This window comes from Heteronotia binoei, chromosome 11 (genome assembly GCF_032191835.1).
Source record: "Heteronotia binoei isolate CCM8104 ecotype False Entrance Well chromosome 11, APGP_CSIRO_Hbin_v1, whole genome shotgun sequence".
Classification (NCBI taxonomy): domain Eukaryota; kingdom Metazoa; phylum Chordata; class Lepidosauria; order Squamata; family Gekkonidae; genus Heteronotia; species Heteronotia binoei.
In genome coordinates this window covers 56788769-56809512 of record NC_083233.1, presented here as the reverse complement: position 1 = coordinate 56809512, position 20744 = coordinate 56788769, and the positions used below count along the sequence as shown (strand labels likewise).

Below are 20744 nucleotides of genomic sequence, written 5' to 3'. Positions count from 1 at the left end.
GACACATTTTAGATAAGAAGATGCACATAGCTTGCATCACAGATCACTTCTGTTTATTAATAGGAACCCAGGAGAGGTGGAATTTGGGGAGTGGGTTTCCAGCTTTTAATTCTTATGCCACCGCAATTTCTTTGTTTTCCATGTTTACAATTAAGCTCCCAGGTAGCCCTGGGTAGAGTTAATCTACCTCAGAAAGTATTACTGGCTTTGAACTAATGTTGCCAAGTGGGAACAATCTAACTATAGTAATGGGTGTGTTAAATGCTGCTGTATGTTTTGCAAATCAGAACTCAAGAGATGCTTAACTATTTCAAGCAACTGAACTGGAATTGTTGAATACTCCCCCTCCTCCCCTTTTTGAGCAGTGAGACCTGTGATGAAGGATTCCCCAGTCTACTAGCTGAACTCTGTGGATTTTTTAAAATTCCAGTTGAACTGGAGTGGTAGGAAGGAATCAGGGTTACTAAGTAGCCAGGGGGGGAACTGTGCAGACTCGGAGGAAGGCAGACGCTTGTTTCTTCACTTCTAAAAACTCTTAAGTTGTTTTCAATTTCTAACTTTTATCTTGCCTTGATAGAAGGAATTATTTTTAAATAGTTTTATCACCTCACTTTTAATTTTTGGTGCAGCTGTTTCGTCTTTCTCAAGCTCTGGCTGCTTAATCAGTTAATAAGTTTCTGCTTTCACTTTCTTACTCAGAAGCTGCTGCAGTTAACAAACTACAGCTGATGTTTTATAAAGTTTTACAGAGTTTTAGGTTGTCCCTCAAAGACAGGTGGGGGGGTTTTTTTAGAGTCTCTTAATTTGAACTGTGAATCTAACTGAAGGTTGAAATTTAGTGAAGAAATAGATAAAATGCAGCCCCCAAAATGGAGGAGAGGGTGATGAATCTGTACTTCCTGATTCTAAACAAACTCAGATTGAGGATTTTTTTTCCACAGCTACTCTAGAATCAGCAGATGCCTTCCAAATGCCTCTTTCTCCAGTGGTCCCAGGAGTGGGCCAGTCCTCACTCTTGGGATTATAGCTCCTCCCTTTCGATTGCAGGGCTTAACAAACTTGACCCGAAGGGGAGGTGCTTGATCCTCAGAAGTCAGTTTGTTTAGCCCTGCAATCGAAGCAGGACGTGCTTTAGAGCCCTTTGAGGCTCTTGACCCGAAATTTAAAAAAAAAAAAAAAAAGGAAAGTAAGTTCAATGATTAATTACCTGATCTCAGTGGCAAAGGAATCTCCTGGCAAGGGAGAAAAGTCCAGCCGCTGTTTTTTTTCTTCGAGGGAGCAATCCCTCTTGCACTGAAAGAGAGCGCCTGAATAGCCTCACACCAGAGGCACGCGTTTGCGCCCTTTCATCTTCCGGCCTCCTCCCAGCTCGGCAGGCGTGCCTGGGGCTGTAAACCGATCTTCCCCTTCAGCTCCCAGCAAAGGCACTCCGGCAACCCCGGGGGCCTGCGGAGCAGCAAATCGAAGGGAAGGCTCAGAGGGGAGCCGGACGAAGGGAGAGGACTCGTGAGTTTCACGCTGCCCTCCCAAAGCACCGCAGACAGCGTGATCGGTGCGATAGTTCCTGGAAGGGAACTCGAAGCTGCGGTAAGCCTGGAAAAGGGGGGGGGACCCTCTGGAGGGTCCCTAAGGGGAGAGGAGGTCTTTAGACCTGACCCAAGCCCCTTTCCCGCAGCTCAAGCTGATGGGAGTTGAAGGTCTCTGGGTTTCAGATGCCTTTTTCTCAGCCTCCCCCCCCCCACTCCACCCCTCACTCCCTTCTTTCCTGCTGTCTTTCCTGTTTACTCCTGCATTCAGGAGGGGTGGCCCTATCTGATATGGCCCCTGGGAAAGGGAAAGGGAGTTAAAACCAGGTTAATGCTGGTGGGGGGGGAAGGTTTTTTGGCGGGAATGGAAGCCATTTTGCATATGCTTCTTGTGTTCTATAGGGCCACTCATTCTAAGATGGCCACCTCCACTAGATTTCCCATGGGAGCAATGTTGGAGGAGGGAACAGGTGAGTTGGAGTTGGCTGATTCCCCAGCACAGGAAGAGGGGACAGAAGATCATCAGACTGATATCTCAGCAGATGAAGCTAAGTCTAATCTTCTTGCTTGAGCTGGTAAAGAGCTGGTAAAAAAAAAAAAAGAGGTTCAAGCAGCCTCTGCGGCCACCCCAACTCCTTCACTTAAGAGGGTAGCCAAACAAAAACACAGGGAGGTAGATAAGGAAAAGGAAAGTTTTTCCCATAAGGCCTCCCAAGCGCAGTAGGTTTGAGTTGCATCCCGTGTCCTCTGATCAAGAAGAAGAGGACTCTGACTTGTCTGATGGCTCTTCGTCACCAGATACTGGGGAACTCTCTGAGGAAGAGGAGGGGGCAGCCTCTGCTCACTCCAAACTGTTTCCTGCGCTTACTCCCAAAAGTTATTAGAACTTTACAGATACAGTATACTCCAAAATCTAAGGATGAGGAGGATGCTGAGTTCTCTGCAGCAATAGAGGATATCATTCCCAAGTCTGGTTCAAAACCTCTACAGGTTCCTTTGCCCTCTGGGTTCTTCTCTATAATCAGATCTGAGTGGGAACATCCAGCCGAGCCTAAGACGGTTTCATCAAATTTTTCTAAGTTCTTCTCCTTCATCCCAGAGGCGACCAGGAGGCTGAAGCTACCAGTGGTAGATGACCCTGTCAACAGTTTGGCCTCTAACTCCATACTGCCTATGGATGCAGATGGGATGCCAAGGGATCTGACAGACAAGCGTATAGAGCAGGCTTTACGTCGTGATTTTGAAGCTTCTGCTAGTTCCTTAAAAGTGTCAGCTACCACGTCTCTCTTCTGTAGGGCTTCATACATGTGGCTCTCTGATCTAGCTAAGAGGGAGGATCTGCCTAAGGATGTTAAGGACTCACTTAAGAATATTACGCTAGCTACTGCCTTTGCATCAGACTCTACCCTTGAAGCAGTTCAACTATCTGCTAGGGCCATGGCCTCCAGTGTGATGGCTAGAAGAAATACCTGGCTACGTAATTAGGATGCGGACCCCTCAGCTAGAGCTAAAGTGGCTGCGGTTCCCTTTAAAGGGGCCTCACTCTTTGGGGAGGGCCTAGATAGATACCTCATAGAGGATAGGAATAAGAAAAAAGTACTGCCCTCCAAGAGACGTGATAACAGAACAAGACAACGATTTCAGTCCTTTCGTGGAAATCGGAGAGACTCAAGACAAACCCCCTTCAAGCAATACGGAACAAAGTGGCAACCAAAGACCAGAGACGGCAGAGCTTCCTTTGGTGGAAAACAAAGTCAACCCAGTAAGGGACAGAAGAAGCCTACATCAGCATGACTGGGCGGGTCCATTGGACCTAAGTCGGATAGGGGGACGGCTTCAAAGATTCTCCCACGTGTGGCATCAAACGATCTCAGACAGATGGGTGTTGGACACAGTTATCAAATACTACTGGCTGTCCAACGGGGAGACTTCATGGCCTCCATAGATCTGTCAGAAGCCTACCTTCATATCCCTATCGCCAAGGGACATCGCAGGTTTCTTCGCTTCTCCTACGATGGGTGTCATTACCAGTACAGAGCCCTGCCCTTTGACTTAAAGTCTTCGCCAAGAGTGTTCACAAATTTCTTAGTCACCCTTGTGGCGCTCCTCTGGTTACAAGGGGTTTCTCTGTTTCCGTTTCTGGATGACATTCTGGTCAAGGCCCCGTCGACGGAGCAAACGAAACGAGACCTGGATCTGACCATAAAGACCCTCAGATCCCATGGGTTCATGATAAACATTCAGAAGAGCTGGCTTTAACCTTCCCAGTCTCTGACACATCTAGGGGTTCAGATCAACTCCAGCTTGGACAGGGTTTTTCTGACCCCAGAAAGGCAGTCAAAGATCTTGCAGCTGATGTTAGAAGTCCAGCAACGGAAGCAAGTCAAGTTGATGCTTCTGGCAAAGTTGCTGGGAATGATGGTTTCGTGCCAGGATGTAGTTCAGTGGGCACGGTTCCACATGAGACCTCTCCAGAAGTTCCTTTTACCCTTCCAGAAGCAGATAAGTACCAAAAGCCTGATTTCACTGACATTACCAGCCAATCTGTTAAAAGATCTCGAATGGTGGCAAACTACCGATCGCTTTTCCTTGGGAGAGGAATTGCGGGAGCCCAAAAGGGTGGTAGTAACCACGGATGCCAGCCTTTTTGGCTGGGGAGCTCACATGGCCATAGCCGTAGCGCAGGGTCAGTGGAATGTCCAAGAGGCCAAAGAAAGTATAAATCTTTTGGAATTGAGAGCCATACAATTGGCCATGCTTCAGATGGAAAAAAGAGTGATGGGGACTCATGTACTGATTCAGACAGACAATATGACGGCAAAGGCCTATGTGAATCGTCAAGGAGGCACCAGGTACCGGAAGCTTCAAGTCGAAGCACAGGTCATGTTCACATGGGCGGAAGTTCATCTTCAGTCCATCAAGGCCGTCCATGTGGCAGGAAAGGACAACGTGGTAGCGGACTGGCTGAGTCGGCAATCACTGGACCAGTCGGAATGGGCTTTTCATCGTGAGACGTTTCGAGACATTTGTCAAAGATTCGGGATGCCGGAAGTGGATCTTTTTGCCTCGGACGACAATCACCAAGTGGCTCAGTATTTGTCAAGGACAAGAAGCAGAGGAGTGGCAGCGGTCGACGCTCTGAACTCAGACTGGCCAAGGACTCTATTGTACGCCTTTCCTCCGGTCCAGATCATCCAGAGATTTCTGCAGAGGGTCCGGGAACAGAAAGCGGAAGTGATTGTGGTGGCCCCCTTTTGACCCAGGAGAGCCTGGTTCCAGGAACTCCAAAGCCTGTCGATAGGGGAGCCATGGCGAATTCCATTGAGAGAGAATCTTCTGTCCCAAGGCGAACTGCGTCATCCACGACCAGAGATGCTGCAGCTCACTGTTTGAAGATTGAGCGGCAGCAGTTGATTGGTCTAGGTTATTCTTCTAAGGTAGTAGACACCATGTTGTCTTCAAGGAAGAGCTCCACTAACAGGAGCTATAATGTTACCTGGCAGGTTTTTCATACCTGGTGTGCAAGTAAGGGGGAAGATCCTTTACAGGCCTCAGTTTCTGTTATCCTTTCTTTTCTACAGAAGGGGCTAGAAAAAGGCCTTAGCACTAGTACGCTGCGTAGACAAGTGGCAGCCATAGCAGCGGTTAGAGGGTCCAGAAAGGGCAAGCCTATTTCTGCACACCCGCATATCAGGAGGTTTCTAAAGGGGGTGGCTTTGGTTAATCGACCGCAGGTGCATAGGTTCCCCTCTTGGGATCTAAACACGGTGCTGAAGGCGCTGTGCGGCAAGCCTTTTGAGCCTATGGCGTCGTAGCCTTAAGTTGCTGACCTTTAAGGTGGCGCTCTTAGTGGGCGTCACATCGGCGCGCAGAGTGTCGGAGCTTCAGGCTCTGTCGATACATAAGGATCTCTGCGTTTTCCATCAGGACAAAGTAGTGCTTCGCACTGATCCAGCATTCATTCCGAAGGTGAGCTCACGGTTTCATAGGGCGGAAGACATTGTGCTTCCTTCTTTCTGCCCTAATCCAGTTCACGAGACAGAGAAGTTGTGGCACTGTTTGGATGTCCGTAGAGCCCTTAGTTTCTATCTGGACAGGACCAAAGGGTTTCGTCAATCTGACTCTTTGTTTGTTTCCTTTAGGGTTTCAAACAATGGTTGCAAGGTATCAGCCTCCACTATTAGTAGGTGGATTAGGGGGTGCATTTGGGAAGCTTACAAGGTAAAAGGCCTGGAGCCACCGGTCGGGGTGACAGCTCACTCCCTCAGGGGAACAGCCACTTCAGCAGCCTATAGGGCTTTTCCTTCCCTGGAGGTAGTGTGTAAAGCGGCAACTTGGAAGTCGGTTCACTCCTTCACTAAGCACTACAGGATTGATAAGGCGGCCTCGGCTGAGGCTGCATTTGGTAGGAAGGTACTCCAACACGTGGTCTCGGGACAAAGCTGAAGTGCCCACCCAGGGACTCGGCTTTTTTATGTCCCAAGAGTGAGGACTGGCCCACTCCTGGGACCACTGGAGAACAAAAGATTCTATTCACTTACCGTGAAGTCTTCCTTCTCTGTGGTCCCGGAGTGGTCCAGTCCTACCCACCCAGTTGTGTCGGGGGGAGTATCAGCTTTGTCCTGGGACTTCGGAGTTGGAGGTGGACACTGTGTTTTGGGTTCCTAGGTCCCTTGCTAGAGCCCCTTGAGTAAGGGTTCAGGATAAGCTCTGGAGGGAGGGGACTGTTATGTTTTCCCCAGAGAAGTTTTCTCCTGTTGTTCTTGGAGTTATTACTTGGGAGGTAGGATAGCTGGCAGAAGAACTGACTTCTGAGGATCAAGCACCTCCCCTTCGGGTCAAGTTTGTTAAGCCCTGCAATCGAAAGGGAGGAGCTATAATCCCAAGAGTGAGGACTGGACCACTCCGGGACCACAGAGAAGGAAGACTTCACGGTAAGTGAATAGAATCTTCCGTTCCAACCGCTTTTCCTTGCTAGGAGAGGACACTGTTGACCTTTCTGAGGGTATATACTTTGATTTACCACCTGTAACACCCAGCAGTGGATTAATTAACAGTGATAATGAAGCTCTTGACTCCTGTTATCTACCCCGAGGCAGCTTCTCTGGTCAACAAAACCCCTGCAGACTTGCTCCTCTTGGTGGCTAAATCAATGGACTTTATCTGCGGAAGACTAAATTCCCTGCATTCAAAACTTGAGAATGTTGCTGAGTCACTATCAAGTTTAGTCAGAGACAAGGATGCCGGAAGTAAAAACAATTCAACTGTTAAGTCCTCACCTTCACAGACATCTAGTTTGAATCATCTTAAGCATGACCTTGATAGTCAAGCTACTGCAGATTTGAGGTCATTTAGTTTTTATCATCAACAACCCAAGCAAACAACCCAAGACACATGGCAGCTGACTCGGCAACCTTATTCAGTTCACTTGACTGTTTGTAAATTCAGAGGAGCGCTTCTGTCATGGAAGACCCCTGTCCTGGTCAGGAGACACTTACATAATTTATTTGGCTCCCAAACTGGAATTGTGGACTTCAGGTTGGTAGAATTGCTACATAGCCTATTTCCAACTCAAAGGGTCCTTTTATCATTTAACAGTTCAACCTTACCTAACTTAATTTTTAAAGAAAAAGCATACCTGAAAAGGGATTTTTCCTACACGGGTCTTTCGCAATGCAAATATTGTGCCACTCATTCCTGTGGGCACAACTGGGAATTTTCCAGCTAGTCCCAATGTCATCCATAAGAAGTTGCCGCTGTTTCCTGAGACCCAACTCATGGATATTGATCCTTCAGATCAAGAAGCTGTTGATCAAGAGGTCCAGAACCTCTTTAGTGGGCTCCCTATATCTGAAAAGGCAGTGGTAGTTGATAGACTGGAAACAACGGCAGCCTGCCTGCGAAGGAACATTTCGGATGTTACAAGCCACTCGCCCGTTACACCATCATCCCCAGCAGACACTGCTAAGGACCCCAACAAGCCCCTGAGAGGATCATTCATCTTTCAACTCAAGCTGAGATACATACTACTATCTTGGGGACCAATAATCCCCCCCTTATTTTTACGATAAGGACATCAGTGGGATCAACTATACCAAGCTACTATTCTAAACAATTCTAAGAAGTTCTGGGCTATAACCTCAGGGTCTGAATGTCTGTGATTACACCATGTGCCTGGTTTCAATATTTCTCTGACTTGTTTCAGCAAAACCAAGATTGTACCATTAAGCCACGTGATTTTTATGATAAGGACTTACCAGTTTGGCCACCTGTGACACCAGACGAAGTAATAGAATTAATCAACCAACTGAAAACTGAGAAAGCTCCCAGCCGATTTGATTCCCCCAGAGCTCTAAAAGTTAGATGCAGAATGGTGGTCTGTCCCTCTTGCTTCCCTTTTTACCATGATTAATCAAACGGGCCTTATTGCTGATGCTTGGCAAAATGCAATTGTAGACCTGATCTACAAGAAAGGTGACTGTACAATTCGTTCTAATTACAGGCCAATCAGCCTACTTTCCATTATAGGCAAACTATATGCCAAGCATCTATTAACTTCTTGGATGTCCCAGCAAAAAGTCTTAAGCCCTGAACAAACTGGGTTTAGTAAGGGTAAATCTACTGTAGATCATTGTATCACGCTAGCACATCTGGCTGACAAATATACCCCTAGGAATTCCAGACTTTATGCAGCTTTTTTGGACCTTAAAGAGGCATTCGACTCTGTAGATAGACAGCGATTGAACTCCATCAAATGGGCATTGATAAGAGACTTCTCAAACTCATCATAACTCTACATTCCTCCACCACTTGCCAAATCAAAACTTAAACTACTGGGGAACTGACACCTAGAATTCCCTTCAATGAAGGCGTTAAACAAGGATGCATACTTGCTCCTTTTTTATTCAATCTATTTCTCAATGATTTGGCTCCTGTACTAACAGAAGTAGACTGCCACCCCCCAAAATTGGGCTCTATGCGCATACCTATCTTGCTATACGCAGATGACACAGTACTCCTTTCTTGTAAGAGGGTTGGGCTTAGACGACTGTTGAATAGATGTCTCAGTTTTTTTAAGAAAACAAACTGCATCTGAATTACAAAAAATCTAAGATTCTGGTTTTTGCTAAGTCTTGCGAAATCCACAAATGGCTATTCGATGGGAAAGAAATAGAACAGGTCAGGAATTTTAAATACCTAGGTCTCCATTTTAGTTACAATATGTCCTGGTCATGTCACCGAAAATCTGCAGTTAGCAGCCATTACTGCACTCATTATATGCTGTTTATTTGTTTATAATCCAAAATATGCCAATAAAGGCTTTTTTGATTGATTGATACTAAGCAGCCAGGTGTTTCTGAAACTCATGGTACAACTATGAACTTGGACTGGCATGAGCTGTATTCATTTTGTAAAACCCAAGGTCTGCTTTGGCTTCCCTTGTCTAGGCTCTTGAAGATAGTGGCCTGTGCTTTCTGAATGTTGTTTACTTAAGTTGTTTTTCTGGAACCTCAAAGAGCCTTTGCCTGGCCACAGGTAAAGCAGTCCTGCCAAATTTATGCAGCCCCTCTCATAAATCCCTTTCCCCACACTTTGAACATAGCAATGTATTTGTTGTGTTAATAAAGGCAACAAGCAAATTATGTTTGTCTTCAATACAAAGCATGTTTTTCCGTTTCTGTTCAAGTTCCTAAGTTTAGGAAAGTACAGTACACAGCTACTAAAGCAGAGACAAGGGGTTGGAGCCAGACTAAATTAGGATTTCTGTAGCCATTCCCCATTATTCCTCAGTGTATCCTATCCTATTTCCCAGGAGCAGCATTTCAGAGAGCTAAATGGGAGGCAGAAAATTTCTACTGTGCTGATAGAAAATTTTGTCAGGATCCAACCTACGAGGTGCTTCAGCCCAGGAAATGAATGTAAAATGTGGTCAAAGCATTTGTGGGAGAGCAGTTAAAAGTTATCACACATGAATCTTTGAGGGGGGTATATATGTCACAAAGGAAGGCGTAACTTCCAATAAAACGTATGTCATGTTCAAATGCAAGGCTCTCCTGTATGGATGGCTTACATACTAACCACAAGAAACACTGTCCCTGCAACATTACCGTTAACAGTTGACCACAGATGAACGTTAAGTTAACACAGAAAGCAAAACACTTGTTTAAAAAGGTTTATTCAGTGTGTCTGGAAAGATCTATATAATACTGTTTCAGACATTATTGTTACAGTTTCCATAACAAACTTCCAGTATAAGAAACCCTGCTTGTGCCTCCTCCCTAGTAGTGATTGTCTCTGAAGTCAACTGTGTCAATACGATGCCAAAGAGAGGATTAGTTAGAAGGGGATGCCCCATACTCCAAAAATTATTTTCCTTCCACCCTGTAAGATGTTTGGAAGAAAGTAGCGTTCAGGCCTTATGACTAGCTTATTAGATAAAACCAGATTCCCTTAAAAAAAGTTACAGTGCAAATTGAGGGGCAGACTGGTTGATCAGCAGCCCATCCAAACAACTGCATCTGCTCCAAAGCGCATAGGCAGGGCTGGACTGGGAGGGAAGCTTGGCCCCATGGGTTCTAGAAGCTTGTGCTACAGGGCCTCTTGGCTCAGTAGTACCAAAAACAGGCTCTGGCTCACCCACTGCTTCCTCCCACAAACCAATGGCAGTATGGGAGGGTACAACCGGTGAGCTGACATCAATTGGGGTTGCCACTAAAGGACTCAAGCCAAGTGGCCCTGAGATGCTGGCACTTGGCTCTGCTTGCTTCTGGCCCCTGTTAGTCATTAGGAAATTTCCCTGTAAGTTAAATGGCCAGTCTGCCCCTGCATACAGAAAAGTCGTGCTGGAGTGTTGATGTTTTCAAAAGCCACTTGACTGCTTTTTGTACATCAGGTTTCCAGTTCCACTTGTGCTGCTGCAGAACAAACTGAAGCTGCATTTGGCTGTCTGGGGGAAAACACTTCAAGAACAGAACCCAGTCACTGGCACACAGGCAACCATGAAGGTTCTCTGATGGAAAAAGCATTTCTGTTTACAGAAGAGATGGTGACTGCTGCCAAATTCACCCTGCCTACTACAGATCCCCCTTTCTCAGTGGTTCTTGAAAGTCCCCTGAAATCCCCTCCTCAAAGAATAAATGTCAAGGACTTTAGTGGGCTAAATAAATAAATGTCAAGGACTTTAGCAAGAAGGAGAAGCAGGAAACTCCTGCTCTCCAAAGTCCATAGATGGTTGGATAAACCCTGCTTGAGAGATGCTCTATACAAGTTTGTTCCTTTGGTTAGTAGTTAAGGTAAGTAAAGGTTGCAGGTAGCTACACTGGTCCAAAGCCAAGACCCAAGAACAAAAGCCCTATAATATCTTTTATTAAGACACAAAACAGTCTGCAAGGAACTCTTATCAACCTAGATAAGGAGTCTCCAACCTTTTTGAGCCTGCAGCCACCTTTGGAATTCTCACATAGTGTGGTGGGGGCAGCTACAGGATGTCTACCATAAATCGGCTGCTGCTGCAGCTTTCCCTTTCAGACACAAAGTGTAGATCCTTGTGCTGTGAAAGTGGCTCCTGCCAAAGCAATGTTTTAAAAAAATCTGCAATTGTCAATCAGAAACCCTGCTGGGCAAAAGCCACACCTGGCCCCACCCACTTTCTAAAAACACTTAGCAGGAGCTGGGGCACCCATGGGCACCACAACTGAGGACAAGATTTTTTTGGGGGGGGGGGGGGAAACACCCTAACTGATGAGTTCTCCAGAACTCCACACACTTGTTCTATGTCTTAATAGAAAGCATTTTAGGGCTTTTTGTTTTATGAAGCAGAAACTTCACTTTCACCACAGTAAAGAATTTTCCATTAGCAAATCAAACTGATGCATAAGAAAAGGCAATGGTTTTACTGAGAGGGTCTGCCCCTGCTATTATAGGATCCCTCGCTTATGACACCTTTGTGTTACATAGTTATCCTGCTTGTCCATCTCAGCAAATTCATTTATTTATTTTTCTTATGTATTGCAAGGGATCCGCAAAATACAGATGGCAGAGAATTATGGTAGCTGTCTGGGGGCTCCAGCAGCAGCTTGGAAGCAGGTAGTATTTTGTTCTGCCAGTAGTATTTATCGGAAGGCAGTTTTCCATTGCTTTCAGGGACTGAAAAAGGATGCTGCATACAAGTAAACACAAAGTGGCTCACTTGTTGCTTTTCTATTATAAAAAAGCCTGAGACTAATAAAAGGGTTGAGATTTCTCTGCAGAATTCAGTAAGCGACTGGGCCCAACCCAAAGGTCCCATGCAATGACTGCAAGTCTGACCATTTTTTCCTTCTTTTATTGCTTTAATACCTGCCATGGTCAAGGCAGCTTCAGCAACGCTATTACACTCCTCTCTGGCCCATTACGGTAAGCTGATGGGGTTTTGTACACCACGGATGCTGTTAGGAATGGCAAAATTTCTCTTCAGAGGAGGATCCTAGCGTATCAAGTTTTCAGTCTGTGGTAAGTTAAGATAAAAGAAAGTGGTTTATGCCTATCAGGGAACAAACCTCCTTGTGAGACCAAGTGTAGTGCAGCTTACTGAAGCCAGGATCTCATTTCTTGTATGGGAGCCATTAAAGGAGAGAAGCAGTCCTGTTATGCTCAATTTAAATCAATGCTAGTGGTCATTTCAGGATGCTGGTGGTAGGAGAATGGGATGAACCTGAGGCTTGGGAAGGCAATATTATTTAGTCACACATAGTGGATTGCCTATAGGGAATTAGCAAAATGAAACTTCCTGCTTTTTGTATGATACAAATTCCACAAGTATACATGGTGGACCCCCCTGCTCAAAAGTAGTACCATCTCACCCTTGTCTGTTGCCCAGTCCACTGAACTGGTCTCAAGATGTGTGTTGGAGCCTCCTACTCTGGGCCAGGATGCCTGACAGTCTCTGTCTCATAGGGGAGAATCAGGCCTGGAGGCTTCTGCTGCTTTTGATCCTGGACCCAAAGAACGCCAGGAGAAGTTTGGCTTCCACTCTATGCTATGCATTAAGACAGTATGTACATTGCAGAGTAAAGCAACACGAAATGGTTAATGCGTAGGTTGAGGCAGCTGGAGTTAGCCTGGCCTAGATAATGGTCTGAGCACGCTGCCGGAGGCCCGGGGGTTGCAAGGGCTGGCTGAGCAGCTGTTCGTCATCTTGCCATAAAAACTGGTTTTCTTCTTCCCGAGCATGCTCTTCATACCATTCCTGTACAAGGCAAGAAAGACAGTGAGACTTCCATTCCAGAGCACATCCTCAGACAGAGCACCCTGCCCTTCTCCGTAGGCTCTGCTTTGGTGAAGTCAAAACAAGGCCCTTCCTCCTTCTGTGGAAATAGGCATAGTCTCTGATGGCTCCCACTTTGTGGAATGGCTTATCTGAGGTGGTCAGGAGCCCACCCCCCCAATCACTTCTATCATTTCACAGAATGCACCAATGGCAATATGTTCTGGAGAGCATTTTTACAAAAAGATTAGAACTGCAGTATAATGGAACAGGACAAGACGTTCTTTTATATGGGAGAAGGATTGTAGACTATTCATTGGATGTTTCATATATTTTTAACTGTAATAGTCCTCTACCTTTATTCATCCTCCTTACTGCATTATGGTGGCATTTATTTCATTTATATCACATTTTTCTCCCCAATGGGAATCCAAAGCAGCTTACATCATTCTCCTCTCCTCAGTTTTATCAACACAACAACCCTGTGAGGTAGTTTAGGCTGAGAGTACGCTACTGGCTGAAGGTCACCCAGCAAGCTTCCATGGCACAGTGGGGATTTGAACCGCAGTCTTCCAGATCACTCACTCTAACCCTCATACCACACTGGAACATCATTCCTTAGGCTGCTTTGTGTCTGCATCGTTTCCCAGTTGGGTAATCAGTTGGGTAAGAGCCAGTCTGGTGTAGTGGTTAAGTGTGCAGACTCTTATCTGGGAGAACCGGGTTTGATTTCCCACTCCACCACTTACAGCTGCTGGAATGGCCTTGGGTTAGCTATCGCAGAAAGGGCAGCTGCTGTGAGAGCCCTCTCAGCCCCACCCACCTCACAGGGTGTCTGTTGTTGAGGGAGAAGATACAGGAGATTGTAAGCCGTTCTGAGTCTCTGATTCAGAGAGATGGGTGGGGTATAAATCTGCAATCATCTTCTTCTTAATTCTAGTAACTACTGTGTTTATTGGAAGCCTTTGTCACCTAATTTAATTGCTTTTCGCATTTTGTCAACTGCCTTGAGTCTTATTGAGCAAGGCAGGGTATAAATGAAATTAATAACAATAATAGAAAAAATAGTTCACGGACAACCTATAGTAGAAGGGGATGCTGACCAAACCTGATCAGCCAACACTGTGACGCTCAAAAGCACCCCAGAGTTCACCAAGCAGACATATTAGCAAACATACCATCATAATACTGGACTATGAGCTAGGTACCCCAAGTCTGTATTTCTGGTTTTCAACTTGCATAAGCTTGCATCCTACCTGTATCTCTTCCTCATACATTCTCATACTCAAGTCACTTTTTGTCCTTGATCTCCGTCCCAGAAACAACATGGATGTTTGCTAAGGCAACAGAAGAAACAGGTTAAGAGCAAGGAACCTGCCTCAGACTGATGTCAGAAGTGAGAGTTAACTTGGGTTGTGGCATCTGCTATTCAATAGCTGTGCTGGCTTTAGTTTTCCAGAAAACTTTGGCAACTGGCATCTGCAAGCTAAACACGGCTAACACATACATGGAGCAGATGGGTTTGTGCATGAGAGGAACCATGAAGACAGTCATGTCTGAACGTTACACACACCTTTATCCTGACATGAGTCAAGGCAACCTGCTACTCCCTGTGGATTCCCAATGTGGAAACATGCAGTAAAAAATCTTCATCCTACACCCGAACAGGGAAAATGTCACCCACGAAGCAGATGAAGTACCAGATATCTGCTTTTAGAATTGTGGTGTTTATTTTGCTCTTTAAGAATCACTGGCCATTGACATTCATATATGGAGTCATGGAGAAAATATTCATCTGTCAACTTGTATGAGACCAGCCATAAGAACACAAGAATCACCCTGATGGATCAGACCAGTGAGGTTCATCCAGTCCAGCAGTCTGTCCCACACAGTGGCCAACCAGTTACACTGGAGGGCCAACCAGGGCATAGAGACTAAAGCCTTCTCTTCATGTTGCCTCCTGGCACTGGTATATAGGGGTTTTCTGCCTCTGAACAGGGAGGTCCCCTTTAGTCACCATGGCTAACAGCCACTGATGGCCCTCTCCTCCATAAATTTGCCCAGTCACCTTTTGAACCCATCTGTGCTTGTGGCCGTCACTACTTCCACTGGCAGTGATCTTTATTCAGCCATCATGAATGAAGGGGGATGAGAAGAGAAAGGTGTGAACAACGGATACTAGGTCCTGGATCTTTGTTACTCACCCTGTGCCTGTGCATCTGGGAAATGACTTTGAGGAGCTGGCTAGCAGCCGAGGCAGCACCATTCCTCCCATACAGCTCTGCAACTGCAGTCATTTCTTCCTTGGAGACTTCCCTCTCTAATACAATGCCACTGTCTTCTGCAAAAAAGAAAGAGGGAAAAAAGCAGACTAGTCATTACAGAGTGGCAGGGAATTATGGTTGCCAACTCTGGGTTGGGAAATTCCCAGAGATTTGGGAGGTGGGCCTGGGAAGAAGGACCTCAGCAGTGTATAAAGCCATATACAGTCCACCTTTCAAAGCAGCCTTTTGCTCCAGGGGAACTGATCTTTGTCTAGAAATAGCTTGTAATTCCCCAAGATTTCTAGGCCCCAAGTGGAGGCTGGCACCCTATAGGGAGTAGAAGATGCGATGACTTCACACAGCCAGGACTAGATTTGGCCTCCCCAAACACGCAAGAAAAATGGGATTCATATTTCAAAAATCACCCCCCCCCCCCCAAAAAAAAGCTGCTTTTGGCTGCTGTGTGTGGGCTGGCAGAATGGAGCCCAGTACTGCTATCAGTTGCTCAAAGGACTCTTCCCCAGACTTGGGTGCTTACAGTCACATCATGGTAGTGCCAAGATAGATGTAGTCTGAGTGGACATAGGTTAAGTTTCCTTTACCATCCCCAGGCAATACCCCTGAACTCATATATATTGATAATAAAGCTCAGCAAGTATTCCTCACAACAGGCAATGAAAGTTTAGAAACATCCTCAGAGGAGTGGAGCTGGAAAGATGGGAGAGACTTTTTTATTCTGAAGCCTGAACAACAACAGTGAGTGGCAGACCTAGGCCTAAAAGCTCAGCACAAGAAAAATACTGGTTTTAGTAGAAGAGTTGTTCATTTGCACATTACTAATTTCCATAGAGCTCCTTGCTCTGCAGCCATAACTCAGCATGGTTGCACATGAGATACTGTCTCCTGAGGACCAAATCACATGTTACAAAATCAATGCAGTGGACACATGGCCTGTCAACAGATGTGCACCCAAATTTCTGTTGCTGGGATCTTAATTCCAAAACTTACAAGTCTTCCTTTGGATCAGGACCTGGTCTTATAGTTTCCCCTTCACTGTTTTCCCAACCCAAAATGGCCTGGGGAGTTGCTGTTTGCGCCAAAGGAAAAGCTTACATGTAGCCATGGACATATATCTCCACACACTGCAGTCCTCATCCAAATGGGCCCATGCATAGCCGAGAGCTGAGATCCCAGCATGGCATACCAGGCACCCAAGTCCTTCGGGTGGCCACATGCCTACCACACAGCCTTTGCAATCTGTGAATTGGTTCTACATCAGACCTTTGGCTCATCTATGTCAGTATCATGCACTCGGGCAGGAGATTAAAAAATGCAGGAAGTGAACCAGAGATTTCATGCATGCAAGGCATGTGCTTTACTGCTGAAGTGCAGGATGTTGTTGTCATTAAGTGGAGCCATGAATGAAAACCAGACTGTTCCTATTGTACTTCTTTTCTCCAACAAAGGTATAGAATGGCTTAGGGTACAGCTGGATGCAAACCTACAAACCTTCTGAATCGCGATTCTTCCGAGTATAGTTCATGCGGAACACAAAGGCATCCAGTATAAAGGCTACAATTATGGTCATCACCACCTGGGGAAGAAGGAAGGAATGAGTAAAAGTTAGTGGATTTTTCATCCACATTGATATCCCACCCATTTCTCCAAGGAGCTCAGGGTACCAGACATGAGGATTCTCTCATGTGGTCTCTGCAAGGTAGGGGAACCTAAGCGGGAAGAGAGAGGGAGATTATCCCAAGGTTACCCAATGAGCACTATAACTGAGAATGTGGCAGGGGGAAAGAAAGAAAAAGAAACTGAAGTGGAAGACAAAACAGAAGCTAAACCACACTGGGAAGCACAATCAGAACAACAGTCCCCAAAACTCCCACTACTCCTTGCCAAGGCAGTTAAGGAACTGTTCAAAGAGAAGGTGGGCATGTCTCGCCAGCACAGACAAGATTTCCTTGCCTCCTCAGCCAAGAATGCCCTCTGAATGTGAATCAAGGCTCAGTCATTGGTGTTTGGGAATTTATAGATCCTGTAACCTACTCCAACCCTTGGAATGGAACAGGCTATAACTACAATACAAATATGAATAAATAAGAACTTCGACAGAATAACAAATGACACCATCAATACACGCATGTCAACAGGAACACTGGCAAACATTATCATCTGCCATCAGTAATAAATCACACACCACATGCTGCATTGTTTTTCAAAATATCATGGCCTCTCCACTTACCATGGTCACAATGTAGAAAATCATGAAATAGAGGCGGCTCCAATGAGAAGTCTCTGACGTCACCCCTTCCTAGCAAGGGATGGAAAAGGGTTTGGGGTCATGCAACTGAGCTGTCTGAGAGGGAGACGATACAGAACATAGCTCATGCTTGAACAGAGTACTCATCTGCCCCTTCACCTCAAGCCTTGTATTACAGAATACAACATCTCACATTACAGGATTTTTAAAATTCTGTACTGAAGAGAGCCAGTGGTCCTGATGCAAGAACCTGCGATAATACAGGCTCTTGCATCACAAAGGCACAATTCTACCACAAAGACCACGTGCAGTTTCTGTCTTCTTGTCTGGCTTCTTACACCAGTCTCCAAGTTCATCCAGTTTAAAGTCTACTTATTCATTTAAGATACTTACATCCTGCTCTCAGGGCTTAGAAAGAAACAAGAGATTATACCCCATTTCAAGAATGAAATGTAAAACCTCAGCCCATTGTTAAATAACTTAGTCCATTGTAATTAACTAAGTCATTTCCCTGTCATAACTTAACCAATCTACCAATGCTGTAGTTTAGGAATATTACAGATCTGAGACCCATTGGCCCCAGTTAATGTTTTAACAGAAAGCCTTCTGAAACATGCTTTTCACAAAGCTAGGAAGGACGGGATCTGGTGAATGGCATTTGGGGGGGGGGGGAATCCCCAACCTTTCTTGTGCACAACAATGCTTTAAAGAAAGGCAGTCGTTCTGAACTTCCATGTTTAAAAACATTTCCAAAAAATGTCATCTTCCTTGACTGAGTCATTTGGAGTATTCTGATCTCTGGTTGTTACACCTGAACTTGCTGACCTCTATCCAGCATTCTGCAACAGGGTTCACCTCTCTTATCATACAGAGCATGTGATGGTCTTCCTTAAAACCCTGCAATGACTTCTTGTGTGCTCACAGATCTGGCACAAACACCTCATCCTCATAACCTGGGCTCCCTTATCTCTCTGTTCTCATATCCTAGTATACCCTTGTGTGTGGCCTTGACTTCTATAATCCTGCAGCAGTGAAAAATGCTGTCAATTCACAGCCAACATATGGTGGCCGTCTATACAGCTGACATAGCAAGAGATGAAGAGAGGTGGTTTATCATTGCCTGTCTCTGTGCAGCAACCCTAGACTTCCTTGGTGGTCTCCCATTCAAGTACTAGACAGGGCCAACCCTGCTTAACTTCTGAGATTTTATGAGATTGGGCTAGCCTGGGCCATCCAGGTCACAGCTCAACCCCCCTGTCCTTAGCCAATACTCTCCTGCTCCTTCAAAAAAACCCCACCCTTTCTCCCTTGTTGTCCCAACAGCTGGAACCGCTCCCTCCCAGATTACCAACAAGATGCCACCTTTCACTTTCTTCAAATACCTGTTGCTAACCCATCTTTTCTATGAAGCCCTTGGTACAACTTCTCCTCCCGTCTGAAATGAAGCCCATATAACTGGAATGAACACAAACATAAGAACATAAGAATAGATGATGAATCAGACCAGGGGTCCATCTAGACCAATATCCTATTTTCACACAGTGGCCAAAAAAAATAGGACATAGAATCTAAGGCCCTCACTTCTTACCACTGGTATTCAGAGATTTATTGCCTCTGGATGTGGGTGTTCCTTTTAGTCACCACACCTAGAAGCCACTGATAGCCTGACCCTCATTTATGTACCTTCCCCCCTCGCCCCCAACTCATCTCCACTTCTACCTCCCTCTACTTTACAGCAAGTTTTAGATTGTTAGCTCCTCAGGACAGGGACTTGATGGCTGGTACTCTATATTGTGCCACAGAGCTATATTGTGCCACATGGCCTTTTACAAATATTTATTTATTTTATCAAATTTATATCCCACCCTCCCCTAACAGGCTCAGGAGAAGAAAAGAAAAAGAAATTGGATTTATACCCTGCCCTTCACTATACCTTGGGTAGGGACGGTGGCTCAGTGGTAGAGTTTCTGCTTGGTAAGCAGAAGGTCCCAGGTTCAATCCCTGGCATCTCCAAAAAAGGGTCCAGGCAAATAGGTGTGAAAAACCTCAGCTTGAGACCCTGGAGAGCCGCTGCCAGTCTGAGTAGACAATACTGACTTTGATGGACCAAGGGTCTGATTCAGTATAAGGCAGCTTCATATGTCCATATGTTCACTACTGGAAGAAGTCTCAGGGTGACTTGCAATTTCCTTTCCCTTCCCCTCCCTACAACAGACACCCTGTGAGGTAGGTGGGGTTAAGAGATCTCTTGACAGAAACTGCTCTTGAGGAACAGCTCTGAGAACTTGTGACTGACTCAAGATCACATTAGCAGATGCATGTGGAGGAGTGGGAGATCAAACCTGGTTCTCCCAGATAAGAGTCCATGCATTTAACCACTATGCCAAACTGTAGTGGTTAAAAATAAATGGGTCAGTAGCGAAACTGCTGGTGACAGGCATCACTATAAAGGAGCCACAAAACACTACAAAGAGGCCAATTGCTGGCAGGCAGAAGTTTCCCACCCCACATCCCAGAATGGTACTTACCATGATGATATACCAATCATTGACGACTGTTAACTCAAACAGGGTAACTGCATATGGCGGGGTAGGGTGGGGTGAGGTTGGGGAACAGAGAAAAAGCAGGCATGTGATCATCACTGTGGCTCACTTTCCCCTCTCCCATATGCATGAACGTGTGAAGCTGCCTTCCACTAAATCACACCTGTGGTCTGTCAAGGTCAGTCCTGTCTGTTCTGACTCTCTGCAGTGTCAGGTCTTTCACATCACCCACTTATGATTTCTCTCAGTGTTACATAAACTTTTAGCAACAGCCACAGTGGTGGAGTTGCTCCAGGCTCACGGAGGTATTCACAACAGACCTGCTGCACTGGAAATATGTTTATTTTTCAAAATTCCTTCTCACGCAGTGCTCTGAGACAGAGCAGCTTCTGAGCAGGAAACGTGGACAATTCTTTGCAGAGGTCAAAGTCACAATTGGGTAAATTTTTCAAGGCACTTCTATCATTGTGAGACAAAGGTCGCTCCACTCAGAACTACTGCTCAGCATTCTCCTCAGACTGCAACAATTTTTAAAGTCTGGAATTTTGCATGACACTGTTGTGCATTTGTTCATCATTCTGGGTTTCCCTAAACCTGTAAGATGTTTCCTGAAAGGCATACCCAAAGCAGATCTGGGGGAAGTGTGGATTTCTGTGCCTCCCCACTCTTATGTGTTGCCACATCCAGTGCTATTTCCTCACATATGCTGTTTCCCTGCTAACTGCTGCCAGCAGGCTTTTTGATTTTTCTTAATTATTGGTAGTCATTTTATTGCTAAAGCTAGTTGTGGGGGGGATGAATGAAGGAGGAACAGGAGCACGAAGCATGCAACCTGAGCGGCTGGCCCCTCACATACATCTCTCTACTCAAGTCCCAAGTTTTTCTTCTATAGTACCAGGT

At 45.6% G+C, this 20744-nt stretch overlaps 1 protein-coding gene across 2 annotated transcripts in view; it reads right to left on the bottom strand.

The window, feature by feature from the left end:
* Positions 1 to 9687: 9687 nt before the first annotated feature.
* TPCN1 (two pore segment channel 1) overlaps positions 9688 to 20744 on the bottom strand; it is a 54021-nt gene continuing 42964 nt past the window's right edge. For both annotated transcript variants that reach the window (XM_060249567.1, XM_060249568.1), the window contains 6 exons: positions 19830 to 19876; positions 17284 to 17352; positions 16545 to 16629; positions 14976 to 15112; positions 14028 to 14108; positions 9688 to 12753 (listed from right to left, as the gene is read on the bottom strand). In XM_060249567.1, coding sequence (XP_060105550.1) covers positions 12631 to 12753; positions 14028 to 14108; positions 14976 to 15112; positions 16545 to 16629; positions 17284 to 17352; positions 19830 to 19876 — 542 coding nt within the window. In that variant the 3' untranslated portion in view covers positions 9688 to 12630. The remainder of the gene's footprint in view (positions 12754 to 14027; positions 14109 to 14975; positions 15113 to 16544; positions 16630 to 17283; positions 17353 to 19829; positions 19877 to 20744) is intronic.